Source organism: Rhinatrema bivittatum, chromosome 2 (assembly GCF_901001135.1).
Source record: "Rhinatrema bivittatum chromosome 2, aRhiBiv1.1, whole genome shotgun sequence".
Classification (NCBI taxonomy): Eukaryota; Metazoa; Chordata; class Amphibia; order Gymnophiona; family Rhinatrematidae; genus Rhinatrema; species Rhinatrema bivittatum.
Window position 1 is genome coordinate 706459562 of NC_042616.1, and position 17947 is coordinate 706477508.

At 46.4% G+C, this 17947-nt stretch overlaps 1 protein-coding gene across 9 annotated transcripts in view; it reads right to left on the reverse strand.

Moving 5' to 3' along the window:
- Window positions 1–10027: 10027 nt before the first annotated feature.
- The window catches only part of LOC115085532 (RNA-binding protein 12B-like), a 124451-nt gene continuing 116531 nt past the window's right edge, over window positions 10028–17947 (reverse strand). For all 9 annotated transcript variants that reach the window (XR_003854883.1, XR_003854882.1, XR_003854880.1 and 6 more), the window contains one exon: window positions 10028–10431. Coding sequence is in view for 2 of the 9 variants with exons in the window: in XM_029591680.1 (XP_029447540.1) it covers window positions 10391–10431 (41 nt within the window). In the remaining 7 variants the exon portion in view is untranslated. The remainder of the gene's footprint in view (window positions 10432–17947) is intronic.

A 17947-nucleotide genomic window follows, 5' to 3' on the forward strand; every position in this document is an offset into this window, starting at 1 on the left:
AGACACATCGTCTTTATACAGCTCCGAATGAGGGAGCAGTAGTTGTCCACTTTGTGGTTTTGAGGGGATGCAAAGAGGTCTGTCTGGGGGTAACCCCATTGGCGAAAGATTGAGGTCGCTACCAAGAGGTTGAGAGACCACTCGTGTGGCTGGAAGACACGACTCAGTTTGTCTGCCAAGATATTGTCCACTCCCGGCAAGTAGATGGCCCTGAGGTACATCGAGTGGGAGAGCGATTCTGACCAAATCTGTGCAGCTTCCTGACACAGAAGGAAGGAGCCTGTACCTCCCTGCTTGTTGATGTACCACATGGCCAGCTGGTTGTCCGTCTGAATCAGGATGACGTGATTTGACAGGCGTTCCTGAAAAGCCCTGAGAGCAAATCACATTGCTTGAAGTTCTAGGAAGTTTATTTGATGTTTGGCTTCCTCTGGAGACCAAGACTCTTGTGTCTATAGATTGTCCACGTGGGCTCCCCACCAGAGGTTGGAAGCATATGTGGAGAGAATGAGTTGAGGATCTGGCACTTGAAAGGGCAATCCCTGGGGGAGATAGTTGTGATTTTTCCACCAGGTGAGAGACAGACGGAGTGAGTCGGTGATGTGGACAACAGGCGACAGAGGCTGAACAGCATGAATCCATTATGACCTCAGAGTCCAATGCATGAGCCTCATGGCCAGGCGGGCCATTGGTGTGACATGGACTGAGGATGCCATGTGTCCTAAAAGGATGAGGAATTGGTGAGCTGTTGCTGTATGCTGAGACTACAACTGGTGAGCGAGAGACACAAGGGTTAGCGCTCGTTGTTGAGGTTGAAAGGCTTTTGCCTGCAAGGTGTCCAAGTCTGCCCCAATGAACGATAAGGTTTGAGATGGGACTAAATAGGATTTTTCGTAATTGATGAGAAATCCTATAGAAATTAGAGTGTATAGGGTCAAATTGAGGGATGACCGAGCAGCTTGCTGGGTTGGAGCCCTGATTAACCAGTCATCCAGATAGGGGTGGACGTGAACACCTTCTTTCCTGAGAAAAGCTGTGACAACCACGAGACATTTGGTAAAGAGTCGTGGTACTGATGCTAGGCCGAATGGAAGCAGGCGGTATTGCTAGTGCTTTGGGCCTACTAAAAACCTGAGGTACTTGTGATGAGCTGGAGTTATCGCAATGAGTGTGTATGTGTCCTGAAGGTCCAGAAGCAGAGCCAGTCTCCTCTTTGCAGAAGAGGTAGAAGCGAGCCCAAGGTTACCATCGTGAACTTTTCTCGCTGTAGGTACTTGTTGAGAGCACGTAGGTCCAGAATTGGACAAACTCCCCCGGATTTTTTGGGGATCAAAAAGTACCGGGAATAGAACCCTAGGCCTTCCTGCGAGAGTGGGATGGGTTCTATTGCTCTTAACTGGAGAAGAAGGGAAACCTCCTGCTCCAGAAGGACAGAATGGTCGGATACTCTCCATGCTTGCAGAGGTGGTGAGTCCGGTGGAAGAGCAAGAAAGTTTAGGTGGTAACCCTGAGCAATGATTGCTAGCACCCATTGGTCGGTTGTGATTGATTGCCACATGCTGTGAAAGTGGCACAATGGACCTCCTACTGGTATGCTTGGTAGAGGAATCAGGTTGCTGCTCTCCAAGTGAAAGTCAAAAACCTGAAGCAGGCCCTGGCTGGGGAGCTGCTTGTGGCTTTTACTTTCGGACCTGGCGAGGCTGAGGCTTTTGAGAAGGCCTCATAGTTCGGGACCTTGCTGGTGGAGAATAGTACTTACTTGGATGGAAGAATGACTTCTTAGTCCTTCCTAAAGGGCTGTCTTGACGGGAAGTCGGAAGGAATAGATGAGAGCTGTTTAAGGGTCTCATGATGGTCCTTTAATTCAGCCACTATTTGCTGCATTTGTTCACCGAACAGATTGTCTCCTACACATGGTAGGTCAGATAGCCTGTTTTGTACTTCTGGGCGAAAGTCAGAAGATTTGAGCCAGGCCCATCGTCTTGCCGAAATGGCAGCTGCACACACTCTAGTAGAGGTGTCAAAGATAGCGTAAGCTGTTCTTATCTCATGCTTTCCTGCCTCAAACCCCTTGTTGACAAGGATTTGAAGCTGTACTTGGAATTGATCAGGCAGAGTTTCAGAGAAGTCCTGTATCTGCTTGAAAATGACCCTATTGTATTGGGTCATTACAGCTGGTAAGCAGCAATTCTGGAGATGAGCATGGCCCCTTGGAACACTCGTCGACCAATATTGTCTAGGAGGGGTAGATAAGTGAGGCTTCGTCCTTTTTGCTTTCTTTTGAGCCGATTCCACCGCAACTGATGGCACCGATGTGCATATCACCCCCGATGAATGAATCGATGGCAAGGGACGAATTGGCATCGATGGTGAGACTGCACCTTGAATACTGTGTACAATTCTGGTCGCCGCATCTAAAAAAAAAGATATAATTGCAATGGAGAAGGTACAGAGAAGGGCTACCAAAATGTTAAGGGGATTGGAACAGCTCCCCTATGAGGAAAGACTAAAGAGGTTAGGACTTTTCAGCTTGGAGAAGAGACGGCTGAGGGGGGATATGATAGAGATGTTTAAAATTATGAGAGGTCTAGAACGGGTAGATGTGAATCGGTTATTTACTCTTTTGGATAGTAGAAAGACTAGGGGGCACTCCATGAAGTTAGCATGGGGCACATTTAAAACTAATCGGAGAAAGTTCTTTTTTACTCAACGTACAATTAAACTCTGGCATTTGTTGCCAGAGGATGTGGTTAGTGCAGTTAGTATAGCTGTGTTTAAAAAAGGATTGGATAAGATCTTGGAGGAGAAGTCCATTACCTGCTATTAAGTTCACTTAGAGAATAGCCACTGCCATTAGCAATGGTAACATGGAATAGACTTAGTTTTTGGGTACTTGCCAGGTTCTTATGGCCTGGATTGGCCACTGTTGGAAACAGGATGCTGGGCTTGATGGACCCTTGGTCTGACCCAGTAAGGCATTTTCTTATGTTCTTAACACTCCCGCAGGAGGAATGCGGAACGATGTTTCTCCTCCCGAAGAAGCTGTCAACGGGGAGCACACCGGAGCCAGCAGAGACCCGGGAATCATTGCTGTAAGGGCGGTCATGGAGCGCCTCCATCTGGGATAGCAGTGGTGCCAGCGCTGCTGCCATCAGGCCGGTGACAGGTTCCACTCTCGGTGCCGGAGGAACCTGGAGCCGTTGCAATGCCTTGTTGATGGCTTCCTGGACTAGCCGGTCCAGTTCTTCCCGAAGACCTGGAGCAAGCAGCCCCGTCCCCGTGACGGAAGAGAGAGGTGGAGGCACAGGGACCACCTTTACAGGCGGAATCGTGACTCCCAAACCCCGAGCGGTGAGGGTGGCCTCGATGTCCCGGTCGCAGGAATGGTCGGTGCCATTCCTGGACGGGGCTCCTTCGATGGTGGCTCGGACAGTGGCTTGGTCGATGATTTCACTCCCTCGACGGTCCGAGACTTACGATGCCGCTGGCAATGTTTCTCCCTACGATCCCCTCGATCTTGAGGGGGAGAAACGGGAGTCGATGCGCGTGAAGACGTCGATGGCGGACGGTCACCGGACGGTGGTCAATGCTGGTGCGACTTTGGTGCCGGTTCCAATGACATCGATGCGATGGATGGCGTCGGGGTGTGAGCACGGAAGAGGAGTCCCATCTTCTCTATTCTAGCTTTGCGACCTTTTGGTGTCATGAGGGCACATTTGGTACAAGTCAGGACATCATGCTCACGGTCTAAACACATTACACAGACTCCATGAGGTTCTGTGATAGACATGGTACGAGTACAGTCCGGGCACCGACGAAACCCCGACACCATAGCCGTAGAAAAAACTCGAGCCGCGGTACGGTCGACGGCCAGTAGGCCATGAGGGCCAAACTCGACGGTAATCGACGAAAGACAGTCAAAAAACTTACCAGAGTACCGCAGCCTGAGAAATGTTAGAGGAGGAACCCCTGTGGGGCAATTTAAGTTTAATTAACTCCGTGAGGAAAATTCCTGTCAGGAATCTCTTCAGAGCTCCTAAACCGCAAGTCTACTGCTGCGTGGAAATAGACTGAAGGGGGACCCCTGCTGGCTGCAGGGTTAGTGCCATGCTGGGCATGCCTAGTAGGGGCCAGTCAAAGAAATTTTGACAAGTTTTCCGTTATTGGGCTCCATCCTGATGATGTCACCCATATGTGAGGACTACCATCCTGCTTGTCCTGTGAGAAAACAAGATATGTAAGGCTCAAAAATACTAAATACATAAATCACATCAATAAAATACAAAGTACTAAGTAACAGTTTCCAAATAGTGTCATAAAAGGCTCACAAAAATAAAAAGGTCTTTATTTTCTTTCTAAATAATAGTTTATCTTATCTCCTGTTGGATACTCTGTGATAATGCACTTCACAGCTGGGGACCTGTAGACAAAAAGAACGATTCCAAGTATATTGCTTATGGTAATTTCCTCTGGCAAAGTTTGGCCTAGCTGCTGAGTTATTTGGACAGTTTCAAAGATCTTAAGTGTCTTGTGTTCACTGGGATAAGGTCCACTGGGCTTGGCTCAGGGATGTCTAGGCCCATGTCACATGTTGATGGCAAAGAAACTCAAATATAAAAATGTGATGGGAGAAAGACTATATGGCCAATCTTGTCCACACATCCACAGGTACTGTTTAGTTCATAAACCTTAACTACCCTGTTCTCATTTGTTTTTCTGTTGAAAGATGCCTACCTCTTGTGTACTGTTATCTTGGAGTATTTAAATGTCTTTACCATATCTCCCCTTACCTATCTTTCCTCCAGCACAAATATTGCTCCATCCTTGATTCCATATGCTTTTTAGCACAAAGACCACTGACCCAGCTCTAGTCACTCAATCTGGTTTATATCCTTTTGAAGGTGCACGCTCAAACAATGTCTACATTATCCTAAAGGAGATCTCACCAGGATTTTAAACAAGGACACCATCACCTCTTTTTGGGCTGAACATTCCTTTCCTTATGCAACAAAGTAGCTTTCTGGCCACCTTAAGATCATCAGATACAATCACCCCCCAGAGCTTGTGCTTAAGAGTAATTTCACCTCCTGTACTGTAATAGAGTACCCTTGACTGCATTTTTTTTTTTTAGACCATTATTCAAGCTTTGCTAGATCTTTTCTGTTTTACATATCCTCCTGGGTGTCTATCCTGTTGCAGATTTTGGTATCATAGGCCAAGACAAATGTTTCCTTATAGTGCTTCTGTAATATTGCTTACAATGATGTTGAAAAGCAGCAGTCCAACATCCTCTGGCACATACCCCTCTTGAGGTTTTGGTGGCAAGAGGCTGCCATTTTAGTGTTTCTCAAAGTTCCATCATTTTTCCTTGAGGCTGGGACTTACCATTCAACAGCTTTAGCCTTTCCAAAGGGTACATGACCTTGACATCTCAGCTGCAAACACCTGTTGTGGGGAGTTTCCACTATTAAAACAGACCGGTAGGATATTAACATCTGCAAAGAATTAGGGGGGGGGGGGGGGGATAATTTTAAAAGCCATTTCTGTGAGTAAAAGTTCTATACGTGTGGAAATGGACTTTTAAAATGTGCCAACTTGGACATAGTTAAAAGTACATGAACAGAGCCTCTATGAATGTACTTTTTAACAGTGGCAAGAGACATTCTTGAGGATGGGAGGCAGTGCATACTTTAAATTAGAAAAGGGTGTGTGTAATTTTTCTCAGAAAAAATTGCTGCACTAATTAGCAGATGTAATATCCCCCTATCCATTTCATTTTGATTCACTTGTAGTTAATGCTGTGTACACTCCATTGGATCAAAAAATGTAGTGTAAGTCCAATAAAAGGGGATCATCTTGCATTGTCTAATAACATTTATTCCTGTTTATTCAGTAAATGCAAATAAAGCCAAGAAACAACCCTTTTACATAAATCCCTGTGAAAAGCTGCCTCGTGTTCTTCCAGGAAATAGGCATATGATTCCCTCTTCTCAATGTACATATTTTGGTGCTGCCCCTTTGGTTGCAGGGCTTTTCTAGTGATGACTTGTAATTACACTCTGCTAATCAATGTTGCAGGGCAGCAGCTTCCTAGAGAAATTAATTCTCTGCTACAGCCAATTAGAAAGTTTAAACCCCTTGCTGATGTCACAGAGTCAATTTCAGATGCACACTAAAATAATATAAATGTTCTGATCTTTTAACCCATATCATAATTCATGGGAGAGACAATTTCATGCCTCCCACACTAAATACCATATCCATAATTTTCTATTAATAAAAAAACTTTTGATACTTCTCTTAAAAAAAAAAGTCATAAACCAAATGATTTAAAAAAAATCATATGGTCTGATTTTACATTTAAATTTCCAGAAAATTCACTGCAGAAAAAAATGTATAGAATTGTTTAAATTCTTTCAAAGCACAATAGTCTATTTCTATGTCAGTTATTTGAACAGCATGCTACACTAATTTCTTAAGAAATTGAGTGCAGTAATGAACTGAGAGCCAAGATATATGATTATGGCTAAGACATTTTCCCTCCCATTGCTTCTTGTACCCACTAAGACTTTACAATCTTCAGGTTATGTATTCATTGTATAGTACCTGATTTAAAAGTATTATACAAATGCTGACATTAAAATTCACACTAGCCAATAAAAATTTTCTATAAGAAACACACTCAGGTCCCAGCAGTTCAGCTTGGTTTTCCCTCAGTCTCACTTATGCTGTTGATCTATTAGACCAGTGGTTCCCAAACTGGAGTTTGTGGCCCCGCCCAGGGTCAGCAAGTATATCCCAGGGGGTCCTCCAGAAAGGATACCAGAAAGTAAAGGGAGAGAATAAGTGAGGCGCTGCTGCCTGTGATTACATCAGCTGCAGCCTCAGGCCAGGAGAGTGAGTGGGGCCTATTAAGACTCCGAAAACGTCCCCCATTGCTGCAGCGTAGGAGGAAGAGGGTCAGCGAAGGGCCATGTATGTTGCTTAGACCTGTACTTTGCTTCACTGTGGTGTACATAGCTGCAGGCCTAAAGTTCAATGATGCATATCATTGTTTAGGGTCATTGGCCTTTAACCTACATCAACTCTGGTTCTTGAAAGCCACAAGCCAGCCAGGTTGTCAAAATATCTACATTGAATATTAAAGAGATGTATGAGGTGTTTACCTAGGTAAAAAGTTTTGAAACTTACCTTCCCTGAAAATTATCCCCAGCCTTTTTTTTATTTTTATTATTCTTACAAGCACATACAGAAAATCACAACATACGGTAAACTTTAGAAAAATCAAAACAAAGCCTTTTTTAAGGAAAGAAGGCCTATGAGATGACTATGTCCTGTCTCATTCTTTCTCCCATCTGTCCTTCCTCTTATGTCAACTCCAATCCTATTTCCTCCTTTCTTTCTTTGACCTATTCTACTTACTTTCCTGAGGCAGCTTCTCTCTCCTCTCTGACTAGTGGCAGAGCAGGTGGCCGTAATGGGAATTGTTTCTCATTACTCTGATAATCTAGATTTCCTCTGCTTTCCTCAGTGTGCAGCAGAGGCTGCAACAGTTCTGACAGTTGCATTTGGCCTCTCTTCTTCATCTTCACTAAATATGCTGCAGTTCAGGTTTCTAATGGTTGCGAATATGAAGTCTGCAGCTACAGGAGGAGTTTGGCAACTGCATATGAGACTAATTCAACACAGCATTTGTCAGCTCACAATGTGAAATGAGAACCTTGGTCGAGAACTATGAACTTTGGATGCATCCATTAAGACCAGCATGAAATGAGTATTATTTAGCATGTCTGCTGATGAACATTATCCTGCACTGAGAATATTCATATCCATCTGGAGTCAGATGATATCATTTACATCCCACCAATCCTGTATCTATAGAAAATGGTAACATTCAATCAAGATCAACGTTGGATCCTATGGAACCAAATATGCAATGTGGTTCCAAAGAAAAGGACTGAATTATGCTGACTGTGGCTTACCCTGGAACATCTTCCAAAAAGGGATTTTATGCTCCAGAGCTTTACTTCAGTCGATTAGACCTCTAAGACTGTGTTTCATACTCAGCATTCTGCTCCGTAACCAAGAAGGAATCTGGCCAATTATCCCTTGAAACAATTAAATTTAAGAATTTCTTTACCTTATTCTTGCTGATATACCGTATTTTTCGCTCCATAAGACGGACTTTTTTTCCCCCAAAAGTGGGGGGAAAATGTATGTGCGTCTTTTGGAGCGAATATAAAAAAAAAAAACTTAAAATCTAACAAACCCCCCCAAGACCTGCCGACTTAATTTACTACAACGCCCCACCCTCCTGACGACCCCCCCCCCCCCCAAGACCTGCCAAACATCCCTGGTGGTCCAGCAGGGGTCCAGGAGCAATCCGGGAGCGATCTCCTGGGCTTGGGCCGTCGGCTGTCAGTAATCAAAATGGCACCGACGGTCCTTTGCCCTCACTATGTCACTGGGACCGACCAATGGCAGCGGTAGTCCTTGTGACATAGTAAGGGCAAAGGGCCGTCGGCTGCCAGTAATCAAAATGGTGCCAACGGCCCTTTGCCCTCACTATGTCACTGGGACCAACCGCTGCTATTGGTCAGTCTCAGTGACATGGAGAGGGCAAAGGGCCGTCGGTGCCATTTTGTTTACTGGCAGCCGACAGCCAAAGCCGAGGAGATGGTTCCTGGACCGCTCCTGGACCCCCGCTGGACCACCAGGGACGTTTGGCAGGTCGGGGGGGGGGGGGGGGTCAGGAGGGTGGGGGGTTGTAATAAATTAAGTCAGCAGGTCTTGGAGGTGGGTCAGGAGGGTGGGGGTTGTAGTAAATTAAGTCAGCAGGTCTTGGAGGTGGGTCAGGAGGGTGGGGGTTGTTAATTAATTTAAAGGGTTGGGATGGGGAGTTTTTTTGGGGGGGGGAGGGGTTCCCAGAGAAAGAAAAGTTTTCTGATCTGGGGAGTGGACCGAAATGGCCCTCCCCAGACCCGAAAACAAAATGGGGAGAAAAAAAAAAGGTATGCACTCCCCTAATTTGCTCCATAAGACGCCCAGACGCAGAGCCGGTTTAGCACAAATTTTTTATTTATTTTTTTTTTTTATTTTCCCCCTCTGAATCCTAGGTGCAGCTTATGGAGCAAAAAATACGGTAATCTCACAGAGACATCTGACTTTTGGAATCTAACATCCACCATATAGGGTTCACTGGTTATGCCCGCGATGTCAAGACAGAGTGTAACCCGGACAGGTTAAGGATGATAAAACTGGCTTAATTACCTTTCAGCTGGGTTAATCAGTTTGGCAAATGTAAAATTAAATACAAAGTTGAGCTTGAAGATGACACATAGTTCTGTTTATCTTCCATTACAGTGCTTTGCACTGTGAAGCTGTAACAAACCAACCAAAAACAAAGTATCTGTACCATATTAAACCTTGTTAACTTATCCTGATACACAAAGATGTAAGCAACTGCTCCCTTAAACTAATGAATTCATATGTTATCAGATCAAATTTTAATCAATTGTAAATAGCCACGAGATATTCCTACATTGCATACACCTGAGCTAACATCTACAAAATAGCAACTTGCTCATTTTCAGTGTTCATTCTTTTCATCCAATTACTTGATTTTGTGTTTCATGCATATATATTATATTTGTTGGAATAAAAAAAAAAAAAGTGTCCACACTTCATCTGTGTATGAGAATCATCTGTAGGTTTCACATTGCTGCATATAAAGTGTGATTATAGCAAACAGTATTTCTGTTTTCTTTAGAGCAGCTGCTCTCAATCCAGTCCTCGGGACAAACCTAGCTAGTTAGGTTTTCAGGATATCTACAATGAATATGTATGAGATAAATCTGCATACAATGGAGGCAGTTCATGCCAATCTCTCTTGCATTTTCATTCTGCAAATCCTGAGTAAAAATATTATCCACATGTTTCATAGTAGATTATATTAAAAATATTGAAGTAAAAAAAAAAGCCAAACAAACAAACATCAGCATGTAAAAAAATGTTAGGGTCAATCTGGCAGTGTTACATTAATTTATTGTAAAATATTTTTATTGAATTGTAAGAACACAATGACATAGTGACATTAGCTCTTTATACACCATGCCACAATTGAAACCAAGAGCAATATCACTGTATACAAAATACAATATTTCAGTTACTCCACCTTCGCCCCCAGCATCTATGAATGTGTAATAATTCATTTATGAAATACAGATAAAACAAACACTAAATACACATCACCCTAAATCGTTTTAGGAGTTAACCTCTAGCTCTATGAAATAATGAATCTATAAGAGGCCCAAATACATAAACATTCAGCTTTCCACTTTGGTGAGGCCCATTTAGTTTCTACTTCTCCATCACAGCTAAGGTGTGAATCTTATTTCTCCAAAATGTGAAGCTCAAAGAATTTGAAGATCTCTGAAAGTAGAGAATTTTTTTTTTAATCAAAAAGCCTTTAACCATTGCTTTGTACATTTATTAACAGATAATAATGAAGAAAAATCATCAAACAATATCAAAGCAGAAGAACATGAAAGGGGAAAATCTATCACCCTCCCCACTTATGAAAGAACTTTATGCCAACAACTGTGGGTAGTTGGCCAAGTCCAGAAGGCATGACCCAATGTACCTGGAGACATGAAACATTTCAAACAGGAGTTTGAGATTGTTAACTGAGCAAGAAAGCCTCTTATGTTGTGACATTATGAATCAAAAATTTATACTGAATTTCATGTAATGTTTTTGGATACTGAATTTAGTCATAAAACAACTGGTCAAGTACTTAAAGGAAAATTAGTATCCTTACCTGATGATTTTCATTCCTGTAATACCACAGATCAGTCCAAACTCCTGGGTTTGGTCCCCCCTCCTAGCAGATGGAGGCAAAAGTTTACTAAACAAACTCCGCCTCATATAGGCTGGTGCCACCTACAGTCTGGCAGTATTACTTAATGTCAAAACAGAACGGATTATAAAACCCCAACTAACTATATACAGTAACCGAACAACCAGAAAAAATGGACTCACGGAACCCCCAGTGGGGATCAGAACCCACGTGCTGTCTAACAACAAAATCGATCTGCAAGAAAGGCGACAAATACAATAGTGGGGACTCTCCAAAGTGACAAAACCCCAAATCAGGGCGGGACACTGGACTGATCCGTAGTACTACAGGAACAAAAATTATCAGGTAAGGATACTAATTTTCCTTTCCCTGTACGTACCCGGATCAGTCCAGACACCTGGGATGTACCAGAGCATTACCTACTTGGGATGGGATCCGGAGAGGCCCGCACACAGTACCCCAGATCCGAATGTCCCTGTCCCAGGCGCCTGAACATCCAAACGGTAATGTCTAGCAAAGGTGTTAAGAGACTTCCACATAGCCACCCTACAGATTTCCTCTGGCGACACCTGATGATTTTCCGCCCAGGAAGCAGCCTGAGAGAGTAGAGTGCGCCCGAAGTCCTACCGGTAATGGTCGACCACTTAATAGATAAGCCGAATTAATGGCTTCCTTTAACCAACGAGCTGACGAGGTCCGCTCCAGAGTACAAATAGATGATCAGATACCCTGAACTCATTTGTAAGTTCCAGGTAGCGGAGATAAGCTCGAACATCCAACTTCTTTAACTCCTTAAACACGGGGGTCCGACCTGTCTTGTTCAGAGAAAGCTGGCAGTTCCACTGACTGATTCAAATGGAAAGAAGACACCACCATGGGTAGAAAGGATGGAACAGTACGCAAGGAAACGCCCAAATCAGAAATCCTCAAAAAGGGCTCCCTACACGACAACGCTTGAAGCTCCAACAGTCGGCGAGTGGAGGCGATAGCCACCAAAAATACAACCTTCAGGGTGAGATCTTTCAACGTCACTCGACACAAAGGCTCAAAGGGTGCCGAACACAAGGCTTTGAGGACCAAATTTAAATTCCAAGACTGACACGGATCTCGTCAGGAGGTCTCAAATGCTTTACCCCGCGTAAAAAACGGAAGACATCCGGGTGCGCTGCCAGGTTTAGTCCACGTATGTTACCGCGCAGGGAACCAATCGCGGCCACCTGCACTCGTAAAACTCCAGGACAATCCTTTGGATAAACCCTCTTGAAGGAAGCTCAACACCTCTGAGACTCCGGCCTGGGTAGACTGAACTCCTCTGGCAAGACACCAAGTATCGAAGACCTTCCCGACCCTGACATAAGATAAGGAAGTGGAAACCTTAAGGGACTGTAACATGGTAGATATCACCGCATCAGAATACCCCTGGGATGTCAAAAGTTTCCTCTCAAAAGCCACGCCGCTAGACAAAAGCATTCAACCTGATCGAAATAAACAGGACCCTGGTGGAGGAGGTCCAGCAGGTCCGGGAACTTCAGGGGACCATCGAAGGCCAGATTGATTAGATCCGCAAACCATGGACGCCTCGGCCATTCGGGAGAGACGAGAATGACCTCCGACGGATGCACTTCTATCCTGCGAAGAGTTCGTCCGATGAGAGACCAAGGAGGAAACACATATAGTATTTCCTGTGGCCAGGGGAGAACCAGCACGTCCACGCCCTCCGCGCACGGCTCCCTGCACCGGGCAAAGAATCGCGGCGCCTTGGTGTTCCGAAACGTCACCAAGGTGTTCCCCAACAGGTACAAATGCGATGAAAGGCTTCGTCTGCGAGTTCCCATTTTCCGGCATCTAAGTAATGTCGACTGAGGTAGTCCGCTCGAACATTGTCGATCCTGGCAATGTGAGAGGCTGCTATGCTGAACAAATTGCGTTCCGCCCAAGCGATCAGTAACTGGGCTTCCAATGCTACCGGTTGACTTCTGGTTCCCCCCTGACGGTGTTGATGTATACCACCGTGGTCGCATTGAAGGACAGAATGCGCACAGACTTGCCGCAGAGAATCGGCAGGAACACCTGCAGTGCAAACCTCACGCTCTGGTCTCTAGTCAATTGATAGACCACCGAGCCTCCTGTGTGGACCACCTGCCCTGCACGGACATCCTCTGACAGACCGCTCCCCAACCATCAGGCCGATTCAGTAAAATCCACGAAAGAGCGGGTGAATGCCCACTCGCCTGTGCGCGCGATTCAGTATTTAAATTAGGTCCAGCGGTAGAAACGGGCAAAAGGAGGCGCTAAGGACACTAGCGCATCCCTAGTGCCTCCTTTTGGCCTGGAGCAGCGGCTGTCAGCGCGTTTGACAGCCGAAGCTCAATTTTGCCAGCGTCTGTTCTCGAGCCCGCTGACAGCCATGGGCTCGGAATCCGGACACCGGCAAAATTGAGCGTCCGGTTTTTGACCCGACGGCCACCTTCAAATTTTTTTTTTTACTTTTTTTTTTTTTACACCCTTCGGGACCTCCGACTTAATATCACCATGATATTAAGTTGGAGGGTGCACAGAAAAGCAGTTTTTACTGCTTTTCTGTGCACTTTCCCAGTGCCCGAAGAAATTAGCGCCTACCTTTGGGTAGGCACTAATCTCTGAAAGTAAAATGTGCGGCTTGGCAGAACATTTTACTTGTTGAATCGCACGCGAATACCTAATAGAGCCATCAATATGCATTTGCATGTTGAGGGCGCTATTAGGTTCGGCGGGTTGGACACACGATTTCCACCCCTTAGTGAATAAGGGGTAAGAGAAAACGCGCGTCCTGCCCTGGGAATCCAGGCAGTGATGTGTAGCACTTTATGCACGGTACTGTATCGGCCTGCATAAAGGCTGGAATCTGTGGTGACCACCTTCCAGTCCGGAATGACCAGAGGTACTCCCCGCCGTAAGATGTTCGGGTTGAGCCACCAGGTGAGGCTGGAACGAGCTGATCCCGGAGGCAACCCAATATGGAACTGTTCTGAGACAGGGTTCCAGTGGGAGAGTAAAGCTGACTGTAAAGGTCGCATATGAGCGAAGACCCAAGGAACCAACTGCAGAGTCAAAGTCATGGAACCCAGTACCTGCAAGTAATCCCAAACAATCTGAGATGGATTGGCTATCAAAGCCCGTACTTGCCACTGAAGTTTGACTCGGCGTTCCTCCGTGAGGGACACCGTATCCTGCCGAGTATCGAACAGAGCTCCCAAAAACTCCAATGATTGGGAGGGGACCATGTGACTCTTGGCCGGGTTGACTACCCAACCCAGCGACTTTAGCAACTGTAGTACACGAGAGATTGCCTCCTGGCATCGCAATTCAGACTTCACCCTGATCAGCCAATCGTCCAAAAACGGAAGTGCTAGGTATCCCTTATTGTGGAGCTGCGCCGCCACCACTACCATGACCTTGGTGAAAGTCCTGGGTGCCGTGGCGAGGCCGAACGGCAGAGCACAAAACTGAAAGTGGCGTCCCAATACGAAGAACCTTAAATAACGATGATGATCTGTGCGGATGGCGATGTGCAGGTAGGCTTCGGTGAGATCCAGCGAGACTAGAAATACCCCCCGTAGCACCAACGCAATGACAGACCGTAGAGTTTCCATTCGGAATCGAAGAATCCGTAGGCATCTGTTGACCTGCTTGAGACGAGAATAGGACGAAAGGTTCCTTCCTTCTTGGGTACCACGAAGTAAATGGAGCACCGGCCCCCGTCCGGAACTCCCTTGACGGCACCTGCACGATGGCCGTCAAGGGAGGTCTGTCAAGGGAATCGTGGGTGGGGTGGGGTGCGTGCAAAAATCTAACTGTAATCGTGCTTTATCACCGAAAGGACCCACTGGTCTGATGGTATTTTGGCCCACTCCTCAAAGTACACTTCAATCTGCCTCCCACCACTGGGACAGAGGACTGAGCTGGCCGCCCATCATTGCGAAGTCTTTCCACTCTAGCCGGAGCCAGGTCAACCGAAACGCTGCCCACGAAAGGACAGAGTGTAGGATTGCTGCCTGCTGGGATTGTGACGATAGGAAGAACCCAATCCCCAAGAAGTCCGGGGCTTCTTTTCCCCGCAAAACCAAGGCTTGGAAGAAAAGGTTCCTCTCGACTTTGTTTTATCCTCCGGCAGCCGATGTACTTTATTCTCACCCAAGGACTGAATCAGGTCCTCTAGCTTCTTACCCTTAAAAGGCAGGGAACCCAGGCGAGCCTTGGAAGAAACATCAGCCACCCAGTGGCATAACCACAACAGATGTCGGGCGGACACAGCAGACACCACAGACCTGACCGATGTGCGCGGCAAATCATAAAAACCATCTGCGCTGTAGGCAATGACTGCCTCCAGGCGACCTGCCTGAAGAGCTTCCTCCTGTGACAAAGAGTCATTGGCCAGTAGCTGCTGTACCCATGATAGACCTGCCCTCAATGAAAAATTGCTACACATCACTGCCCGGATTCCCAGGGCAGAAACCTAAAAAATCTTTTTCGGCTGAACTTCCAGTTTACCATCCACCGGGATGGTGTTCTTCTTCGTGACCGCCGCCACTGCTGCATCCACCGTAGGAACCCGCAAAAGTTCCAAAGCCTCCTCGGGCAAGGTGTATAACTTGTCCATCACCTTCGCCACCTTCAGCCCCAAATCAGAATGTCCCACTCCTTAAACAGCAAATCTGTGGCTGAAAAATGAAAAGGGAAAGACGAAGGCGACCCCTGGAGACCCAGGACCACAGGGTCCGTAGCTCCTAGGCATAACTCCACCTGAGACAGCTGAATCCCTAGCTCCCCCAAAATAGCCGGAATGAGAGGCCCTAACTCATCCCTGCGAAACAGGCGGACCACATTCGGATCATCCCCGTCCACCCTGCTGCATCTCGGCCTCGCCCTCCACCCCCGAGGGGGCGGAGAAAGTAAGACCCATTCGTCTGGGTCCTCCGATTTGTCTGAATCCGAGGAAGGCTCAGGGTCAGGCACCAGGGTCCTTTTGGGCTTTGGATCTGGTCAGCCAAGGCCCTTGCAGTAGGAGGGCCCTGAGGCCATTTTGTAGGAAGGGGCTGGGATTCCAGGGGAGGGGATTTTCTCTTATGTGCCCTCCGGGCCTTAAAGGCCTTATGCATTAGAAGGACGAAATCAGAAGAAAGAGAGGACTCTGAAGACGTATCATCTGTGTCCTGTGCCGCTGGAGCATCCACAGTCACTGTCACTAGGTGCAGGTCTGCCCCCCCCCCCCCCCCTCGGGAATTCTGCATTGAGGAGATAAACTCAGGGGAAGGTCCTCCTCCCCTGTAAATGCCTGTACTGCAGCGTCCCCTATCCCCGAAGACAAAATGGCGGCCGCCATCGGGATCGCCGACCCCGAGGGACCCAAAATGGCGCCCGTTCCCGCGCTTCCCAGGAACGGGCAAGGGATCGCGGCAGGCAGCTCCCGGACCTGTAGGACCACCCGTTTCGGCGGCGCAGGCAGTACAAAGACCATCGCTTGCTCGAGCCACAGACCCGACATGCCACCGGACGCATGGCCGGGCAGGCAAACAAAATTAACACTACCCCCCCCACGAACGGAAGGGCAACAGGAGTCGAAACGCAGGAAAGAAGAAAAACTTTTTTTTTTTTTTTTTGAAAGGTACCTGTCCAGCCGCTTGGGTCCTGAATCCACTGGGGGGAGTGAGCCAGGCTCCCCGGTTTCACCCCCAGTAGTAGGGTGGGTTGACAATCATGGGTCCTCAACCCCCAACACCCAGCCTCTGTAACCAGGGAGGATGGTCCCCTCAGGACCTCGCAATCCCCCGGGAGGCAAGAGATCTTGACCTGCAGGAACACACTGCAGTCTGTCGCCAACGAACTTGTTTCTAAAACTTTTTTTTTTTTTTTTTTAATTTTGGTTAAATTTTGTTTAAATTCTTGCCTAACTGAAACCCTAGGCTAGGCCCCAGACTGTAGGTTTGGCAAGTCCTCCACCTGCTGGAGACAGAAGAATACTAGCACACAGAGAGAATGGAGTAAAGAGCACACACATTTAGATAAACAGCAACAAAGTAATGTGCGGCAATTAATTATACTGAACAATACTGTTTTAGAGAAATTTTAATGCTCAATGTGCACACAACAATTGTGCACAACAGATCAACTATAGAGTAAAATAAGTCATCAAACAAGCCCTGACACGGCCGTGTTTCGCGTCAGGCTGCGCCAGGGGGACCAATTCCAAGATTTCTGAAAACAAAATGGTACATGCAGTTATTGTAGTGTGGCGGGTCACATTCATCTCTCATTCTCATCTTTATGGTTTTGGCGTTACACAACACTATTTTGATCATTGTTGTTTCAGGTTTCCCTCTTCTCCCTTTTTATTTTTTTTTCCTTTCTTCCCCTCCCCCCCTCCTTTTCCCTTCCCCTATTTCCCTTTCTCTCCCTGTTTCTTTTTTTGTTACTTACTCTCTCCCCTCCTTTTGTGCCCCTTTTTCCCTTCCCCTCCCTCCCCTTCCTTTTCCACCCCCAGTCCCCCCCCCTTTTTTTTTTTTTACCCTCCTCCTGCCTCCCTTCCTGGTCTCATCCTCACTTTAGGTACCATTTTGGTTTTTCAGGGGCCCTCCGGCCCCGGTCGTATTATAGTGAATTATTGGGGTTTACTACTTGTGGAGTCAGACTCTCCTCTCCTGATTTTTAGCCCCTCTGCTTTGTTGTTTCCTTGATTCTTGTAAGTGCTTCTTGGTACCTCTCATTGGTTTAAGCTGTACTATATTCAATATTGAATGTGACTGCCACACTACAATAACTGCATGTACCATTTTGTTTTTAGAAATCTTGGAATTGGTCCCCCTGACGCAGCGTGACGCGAAACACGGCCGTGTCGGGGCTTGTTTGATGACTTATTTTACTCTATAGTTGATCTGTTGTGCACAATTGTTGTGTGCACATTGAGCATTAAAATTTCTCTAAAACAGTATTGTTCAGTATAATTAATTGCCACACATTGCTTTGTTGCTGACAGAAGAATACTGCCAGACTGTAGGTGGCACCAGCCTATATGAGGTGGAGTTTGTTTAGTAAACTTCTGTCTCCATCTGC